At 30.7% G+C, this 8,691-nt stretch overlaps 4 protein-coding genes across 4 annotated transcripts; 2 read left to right on the top strand and 2 right to left on the bottom strand.

The window, feature by feature from the left end:
- Positions 1-1,172: 1,172 nt before the first annotated feature.
- LOC105621059 (synaptogyrin-2) lies at positions 1,173-3,146 on the bottom strand. The gene is made up of 4 exons (XM_012202530.1): positions 3,048-3,146; positions 1,796-2,022; positions 1,501-1,648; positions 1,173-1,370 (listed from the first exon to the last, which is right to left on the bottom strand). Exons 1-4 carry the CDS (start codon positions 3,144-3,146, stop codon positions 1,173-1,175), a joined length of 672 nt encoding a protein of 223 aa, XP_012057920.1.
- A 934-nt stretch (positions 3,147-4,080) lies between these two features.
- On the bottom strand, positions 4,081-5,846 carry LOC105621060. The gene is made up of 4 exons (XM_012202532.1): positions 5,693-5,846; positions 5,015-5,105; positions 4,714-4,945; positions 4,081-4,179 (listed from the first exon to the last, which is right to left on the bottom strand). Exons 1-4 carry the CDS (start codon positions 5,844-5,846, stop codon positions 4,081-4,083), a joined length of 576 nt encoding a protein of 191 aa, XP_012057922.1.
- A 931-nt stretch (positions 5,847-6,777) lies between these two features.
- Positions 6,778-7,780, top strand: LOC105621058 (transmembrane protein 218-like). Its single transcript, XM_012202529.1, has 2 exons — positions 6,778-6,987; positions 7,613-7,780. Exons 1-2 carry the CDS (start codon positions 6,778-6,780, stop codon positions 7,778-7,780), a joined length of 378 nt encoding a protein of 125 aa, XP_012057919.1.
- Positions 7,781-8,049: 269 nt separating this feature from the next.
- LOC105621057 (thioredoxin, mitochondrial) lies at positions 8,050-8,478 on the top strand. The gene has a single exon (XM_012202528.1). It carries the CDS (start codon positions 8,050-8,052, stop codon positions 8,476-8,478), a length of 429 nt encoding a protein of 142 aa, XP_012057918.1.
- The last annotated feature ends 213 nt before the right edge of the window (positions 8,479-8,691 follow it).

Genomic DNA, 8,691 nt, shown 5'->3' with positions numbered 1-8,691 from the left:
TATACTAGTAACTTATTAGTAGTAGTACGTACTATTATTATTATATATATATATATATATATATATATATATATATATATATATATATATATATATATATATACATATATACATATATGTATATATATATACATATATATTTTAATGTTAATAAAAACTTTGGTTTTGTTATTCATTCGCAGTTTATAAGTGCAATTATATTTGCTAATGCTATTCTGTGCTAAGGAAATATTCCATTATTTTGCAACTCATACGACAAGTAACTTAAGTAACTTAGATATTGTCTCACTAATATTAAAACATATGTCGACTTATTCGAGACTTACTCATTTCAATCCTAGACTTCGTGTACATCGTTTAATACTAATTGTATAATAATGCAACGCATATTACTGTTATATTTAAGTCGCATTTACCATGAACACGTTACAACGTTAAAATATACGTAGCCTGTGCATGTACTAATTCTTATTTATTTATGGAGTTTAGCTATAGTGTTAGTTACTCATTATAAGATATTTACTTCCCACGATGATCAGTAGCCATCGTCGTAACGCATGTCCAGGCATATATGAATTTCAAACACACCTAACGCATTTTTTTTGTGACATTGGGCATATGGATAAGTGTAACTTACAAGTGGTCAACAATAAGAAGCACAGTTTAACAAATAACTTCCTTCTACATCTTGCCATGAAAACTTACTCTATGACCAACGCGCTGCCCAGCGACCTATTAGCGAATGAAGTTCTTCTTTAGTCTGTAAAGGAAAATACAATTTGATGTAATTACTACACATTTTATTAAAACTATTTATCGTAAAGAAAAGAATTTTGCGCACTGACGATTCTTAAATAGATCTTGATTGATGATCATCTTTTACATACCTTAGCACATTATTCACCAGAACCAGAGATACATTAGAATATATATTTCTTGCGTTTTTCTTTTAGAATTATTAGTATCAATAAAAACAACAATACGCAGGAAATTATGAGTAATAAAAGTATCAAAATTATAGTTTTGTAATAATATTGAGATTACCTTTAAGCAAAATAGGTGATGGAAAATAATATATCTTGTTCTGAAAAATTATCCTAAATCATCTTCTTTCGTAAGTAGCTCGCTGTGCATTTAATGGAAATACATTTTGGTACGACTATGGATGACTTTTAGTAAGCTGGGGCTTGAAAGTCACCCATACCTCGTTGTTGTTGTTGACCAAACGGCGGTTCTTGGTAAGCAGCATCAGTGGCATCAGGATAACTTGTGTATCCTGTACCACCGACAGGATCCGCCTCGTAACTTGGAGCGAATGCCGCGTCAGTACCTTGTTTAAATCTTTGAAACGCGAACCAAGCACAAGCGGCCTGTAATAACAGAATACAATTCTGAGGAAAATTCAGAGAACATAATCGTTTATTTATTTAAATCAAAGAAAACTAAAAATAGATGTTAACAACTAAGTAAAATTTGTCGCATGAACTTCATCTAACATACCCAGGTAAAGATGGAAAAGAACGAGAATGCAATAGCCGATTGTACATTATTCACTCCATATCCATCCTTTGGTCTTGCAGAATTATTCCATGCATTTGTCAAGTAACAGAATCCCACAAAATAAAGGAAAGACCATAAACCCGAGAAACTGTAATTATGATATTATTATATTAATATATGACATATTAAGTTGTGTATTAAGATATGTCAAAAGATTTTTCATTAACATTTTATGACATGATTAAGATCACATAAATTTTACGTCTAGTAGACTATAAAAATGTACACAACTTACCCTAAATCTATGAGAACAAAATGTTTTCTAGTCTTGACGGACGACATTTGTTCGAACAGGTATTCACCCGCGAGGAATCCGATACTGGCCAAAAATGCCAGTACTCCGATACCAATCCCGTAGTTGCACGCATTGTTGTCTTCATTGTAAAGACAAACTTCTTTCCCATCGTCTTTCACAAGATAGCCCTTGCTGCTTATACATCCAAACACGATTATTGCAAATAGCTAGAAGCATGATAAAAATTCTTCTGTAAAACGATAAAATGAAGAATGAAGAATAATAGAAACTCAGAAAATATATTGTATAACAAAATATAAAATATTTATACATAAAAATTAAGACTGTTTTCCTTTTAGAAGATCGAGTCATTCTATCTTTGTTATTCATTGAATGCCAAGAAGGATAGATAATGTATCAATTGTGTCTCTTAAAAGGAAAGTAGCTTAAAATACTTTAGCAAAAGCAATGCAAAATAAAAGGTTATTTAATATTCTTCAATTTTATTTTTATATTTTATTGTAATATATTTGATAAAATATATAAATAATAATTAAGTAGAAAAAAATATATTGCTGTATGTCTTGGCTGAAAAAAAATTCTTGAGTTTGAAATCAATAAAAATCTATTAAAAAATTCAATTTAACATAAATATGCTAGTCCAAAATCTTCAATATTTTTTCAAATATGATTCCAATCTTAAAATATCTCGAATCTTGAGCTGACATGCTCTGGCTGATGCCTTGCATATTCAACTACTGCTTCCCTATATTTATAATATGGGAAAAATAAGCATTTTTGAAAAGAAAAAGAGAAAAACAGAGAGAATGAGATGAAATTCATTAGTTAATAACGTTGTCAAGAAGACCACGGGGAGAGGTCTGCGATCCGAGCTCCGCATTTTGCTCGAGATATATCCGTAAGGAAGATCAAAGAAATGATTCGTTCCGTCGAATCGAGGAGCAATGAATCTCAATTACACATCGAACACCATGAAGATCCATGATGCACGGGTGCGTACTGTTGGAATTCGCGAAAAATCAATAGAATCCCATCGTGGTAGTGGTAGTGGGGGAGGAGCCGAGGCTCTCTTTTAAAATCAATGACCATCCGCGTCGAGGGATCTCGCTCATTTCGCCCTCCCCCCTCTCTCGCTCTCTCTCTCTTTTTACGCACGTATTGTCATCGTCATGATCACGCTCTTGAATCGACCTTGAAATGATCCTACTTTCAGGAGGCTGCGACGACTTACCAGGCATAACGCTCTCAGAATGACCTGCGGCCGCTGGACGAATGCGATCGGATCGAAAGGGGCCCCGGCCTTTCCACCGCCGTACGCTCCACCGTCCATCTTAGTGCGACTGAAGCGGAGATTTCAAAGCTCACGCAGCGACCGAGCGCATGCGCATGCGTTCGCCGCTTCGACGGCGATCCCGGGGGTGTGTACGCGGATCCGACGCCGTGCTGTTCCGAAATCCCTCATAGCCATAATCTTCGAACGAACCCTCTCGCGATTTACTCTATACACCCCTGTCGACTTTTACCGTGGTCGGCGACTGTCGCGATTTGTCCTCAGGCTCTCTTCGATTTTCATTGCGATTTGCTCTTATATATATTTGCGCGGACTCTTTGACTTATCTATCCTTCATTATAATTTACTCCTAAAAGGGATGATACACCGAAGTGGAAAGGATTTACTTATTTCCACTTTCGACTCTGTCTTGAGAAAAGGACAAGAATTTATTAAATCCAATTATGCTTAAATTTTGAGTTTATATAAATAACTGATGTCTGTTTCAATAATCAATATGTTCAGCAGAGGAAGCTTTGCAACTTGTAAAATTTTTTGATATGACTTTATTTAGATTCAGTGAGGAACTCTAAGGGCAAAACTAATCATATAAAAGAACTTCATAACAGCTGCAAAGCTGCTTTCTTTGCTGAACGCAGTCAAAATGTTCAAGATAATCTCAGTTCAATTGATTCTTCATTTTTTTCTAATTCTTAGAATTAGAAAAAGATGAAAAATAGGTTGAACTGAGATTAAAGATTATCTATATTAATGGAAATGGACATGTTGAAATTTTTCTGGGATTTTAGGTAGGTACTATGAATGGTACGTTAAAATGAATCCTTATTCTGAAACATCTTATTAATAATATGTATTTATGGCACATGTTTATAAAGTATATAAAAATTTGTTTGTACGACTTATGAACTTACGATAATAAAAGAATTATACATATATCAGTATATAATCTATGCATTTTAACACTATAAATCTTTTATCTCCAAAGTCTATTTAATAATATGAATGTTGCAACGCAGAATCCGCCGAATGAAATGCTATATAATATGTAAGAATATTTTTGGTTGTTTCTAGGCTGAAAGAAAGAAATTTAGCTTAGGCATTTTTGAAAAGGGATGAAAAAGTCAGATAAAATATCATTAAATAATAATAAAGTTAAATTAGATTGATTGAGTAATATAATTAAGTAAAAAGCGTCAAATACGATCGAGAATGTGGATTTTGGTGCTTAATAATATTTCTCTATGTTAATTTTAAATTTATCTTCCAATTATATAAATTGTTTGATTAATGTTAGATTTGAAACGTAATCATAAATTGAAACTGAAATAATACGCAATTGATCATCAATTTAGTAATAATATTTAATAATAATAAGCGCGCAGTTGATATAACTGAAAGATGCATTTAAAATTTACACAAAAATATTATTAGGTATCAAACTAGACCACTGTGTATAACACAATTAAACAGTTTCAGTATTGATCATATTATGTGTCTCGTTATTAATTTATCATTAAAGTTTGTTAATTTCTTGATAATAGATGTTTAATTATAAACTCCTTAATTTAAAGAAATATATATGTATAATATATTTTTTGATATGTACCATCATTATTATAGCTTCCAATTCTTTCAATTTCAATTCAGCATCGCTGACTTCTTTAAGAGTAGTCTCAGCGGACATACACAGAATTTGAGAAGCACTCAAAGCCTTATCTGCCTCAACAAAGAAGTTGATTCTTTCTTTTTTCAGCTTCATTTTGCAATACTTTACAAAGTCTTGGATTATACTGAGCTGTCTCTCACCTACTTGTAGTATCTCTACTTTATCAAATATCCTGTAAAAATAACAAGATTTTTCAATTTCAATGTTATATATAAAATATATTTTAATAACGATTTGATACCTATAATGAGGTTTTGGCTTTACATCGTATCGTTTTTTCTTAGAAATACATAGAGCGTTGGCTATATTTTCTGCATGATCTGCATCCGCACCTATAAGTAATTCCTTATTATCATCATTTTTTTATATACATGTTTATACACATATTTATACACATTATAAAAAATAAAGCAAAAAACAATGATAATATTGTTTCGTAACACAAAAGATATGTAATTTAAATAAAAACTTCTAAATATTTAAAGTTAGAAGTAATTAGGTTTCATAGATTTTTTATTATAAAAGAAAAAGAATGAATTCTTCAAATTTTTTCATTGATTGCTAAAAGTTTCAAATTTTTGGGAAAGTATATTCTAAAACAATTATAATCCAATATTAAACAATAAAGTATTTTTTAAGACTGTAAATCATAACAATTAGGAAATGAAAGTCTTAAACGGTTTTAATACTTAAATAATTCAGTGTGAAATTTTACATACATATCCAATCCTGTAAATTGCATGTCGAATTAAATTATAATTTACATGGAATTTACACTAGAACCTCTAAATTTTAACCTAATAATATACTTTTACAAATTTTTAACAGAAATTATACACAATGTATTAATTGCAATAATTCAAATCTTCGTAAATAGAAGATGCTAATATCAAATATATTATTAGAATAAACGTATTACCAAGTTGTACAAAATCCTCCTTGGTCAACCTGTGCAACGCGTTAGTTGATATATTTCTCCTTTTACACTCCTTTATTAAATTCTGTGCCCCCACGCCGCGCAATAATATTTCAGTCTGCTTGGTAAATTCTAAAAGATCTACATTTGTGTCCATCTTTTTCCGAAAAGTGGAACAATTCAAAAGAAGCACTTCGAAATTTTTTTACATCTACTGTGCGTTTGTATACAAACATTAGATAGGATTAGAGAAGTGTTCTATTATATCGACAACTTAGTGAATATCTGTTTTATCGATAGAGAGTCGGTAATACAGATCCCTGCAAAGCGTGGCTAACAAATATACAGTACAGCCTTTGATAAAAATTATTATTATTTATTATTTTTATATCTATTAATGTTAAAGGAATTCTAAAACCGTATTATTGATTAAACCATATAATTCTTGTATAACAATTACTTTTTTCTTCTTTACAGATTTAAAAATTTTTTCCATGATTGAAGCGAGCTATTGTGGAACATATAAAAGTATTTTGTATGTATTTTGGATTTCTAAAACCGAAATTAACAATCAATCTTAATATTATTATTTGAATACAAAATATAAAAAATTTTCAATCTTTCGATTTTATAAATTTAAATTATATTCATTCCTTGTAGAAATTTATTAATAATATATACTAGTATTAGCCAGTTAATCACTTATTTTGAATATTAAAATTTTTATTATTAGTACTTTTAATATTGAAAATATAAATGAGATTATATTATATTTATTAACATTAAGTAATATATTGACCCCAGTATTAGTATTATTAAAGTATTTTTAAATTTCTGAGAGATGTATTTGAAATACAAAATACACTTGCATTACAAATACTGTTAAATAAAAGTATTTCAAATACACATCCAAGCCCTATGATTATTTCTTTACAGATTCCTATAAATGCACAGGTCGTGAAACTTTCAGGTCAGCTGCAAACGTCATCTACCATCCTGTAGTATAAAACATATACTATAGCCAAAAAGCTAAATATACGTCCTGATGACAATTCTCACACCGTTCTCCCGTTCTTTTTCCCGGAGGGATGACAACCTTGATATTTGGCGTCGGCGTGGGATTATTTTCCATTCTTACTTTGTGGATGCTGGTCGCGCTAATATTCCTGATATCGTTGCGCATCGAAAAAAAGATCGGCTGGGTCTGTATAATCGCGATACTACTCGTGAGCGCATTCACGTATATCTTGCTCAAAGTGCCGCGCGCGTCAGAGAGGCCTGCTCCCACGAACAATAAGGTACGATCGGAGAAATTTTATTGGGAGGAATTGTGAGAGGAATTACGGTTAAATATTCGCTGTACTCTCTGTAAACATTCCAACCGACTCATTCATTCAATCAGGTTACGATGAACGCACTCAATTAAATCTCGATTAGTTCGTTCGAATAATATACCTATTTTCTGTAAGTGTCTTCTTAGCCTGAATAAAATTATCAATTTTTTGTTTAAAAAATTTATCGGAAAGATCGAATAATAAAATCAGAAATCTTGCTGGGAGCAACTGTCGAAATAGTCATCATTTAAATTAATCGGAATTTGGAGTGTCTGTCTAAATTATTTCATTATGAATTATGAATACAAATTGCTTTCATTAATTAATATACTTTACAAAAGTTGTTATCTAAAAGTTACCTACTTTACAAAAATCGTTTCGGAAATTTTCGTTCTGGAATTTTTTTTAAATTACTTCTAGACTTTATTTTAGAGATTAATTGTTGCAATTTAATTTATCTTATCAGATGTAAATAAAGTAGTTATTGAGATAAAAATAGCGTAACATTGAATAAGATTATTTATATCTTAAAAAAATTATATAATTGATTATAAGTATTTATATATCTAAATAGATTTTTGTTTTTTAGGTATACGATCGACTTTTCGTCTGGCGTATAATAATTTTGATTGTGTGTTTTATCTCGTCCATAATTTCCATTGTGGGATATATCAAATTCGGATTGGTGGGAGGCGTTAGACCAGTTAGAATAACCACCTGGGTTCTTTCTTTTGCGAATATCTTCAGTATACTTTAAATTAATAATGTAAGGATGATGTTATTACCATGATAAAAATGAAACTTATATGTAGTGATAGTGTTTCTAAAAGTTAAATATTGCATTGTTATATGACTATTGTAACAATTTTCTTTTTAGGTACTCTTGCTCGCCCAACAAGCATGAAGACGTTCAATATGCAAGATTTAATTTATAAATGTAAAGTTCATCTTGCATAAACGTAGTAATCATCGATCATTCATCTGTACTATATCATCAAATCACATTAAAAAGAAAAAAGAAGAACAATGTTGTGCAGTATAAGAAATTGCATACCATCTGTGGTGAGACGTATTTCATTATTTCGTCAGAATAATAAGCGGTACGAGATAAATAATAACAGCGAATTTGTGAATAAGGTGATGAACGGCACTGTGCCAGTTATAGTCAATTTTCACGCAGATTGGTGCGATCCTTGTAAAATATTGACACCTAAGTTAATAGAACTTATAGAGCCTATGGATAAGTTAGATCTAGCTATAGTTGATGTAGAAGAAAATCCTGAATTGGTACACGTCTTCGAGGTGAAAGCTGTACCTGCAGTGATAGCGATTTCGAATGGCTTAATCGTAGACAAATTTATCGGTTTAGTCAACAACGAGATGATAGAGAATTTAATACAAAAATTAACGAATGAAGGACCAATAATTACGGAAAGTAACGATACCAAGTCCTAGTCATGGCAGTATAGTAAATTATATATAATACACACTTTATGCTTCCATTTCTCTCTATCAACTAAATATATTTTCATATTTGTAGAGAGAACATAACATTTCAAGCTATTTCGTCCAAAAATTACGGCCTTTTTTATCTTATTATGCTTAGATAAGCACTATGTGAGTAAAAATTTTATATATATATATATATATATATATATATATATATAT

Source organism: Atta cephalotes (genome assembly GCF_000143395.1).
Source record: "Atta cephalotes unplaced genomic scaffold scaffold00032, whole genome shotgun sequence".
NCBI lineage: Eukaryota > Metazoa > Arthropoda > Insecta > Hymenoptera > Formicidae > Atta > Atta cephalotes.
This window is presented reverse-complemented; position numbering and strand designations above follow the sequence as displayed.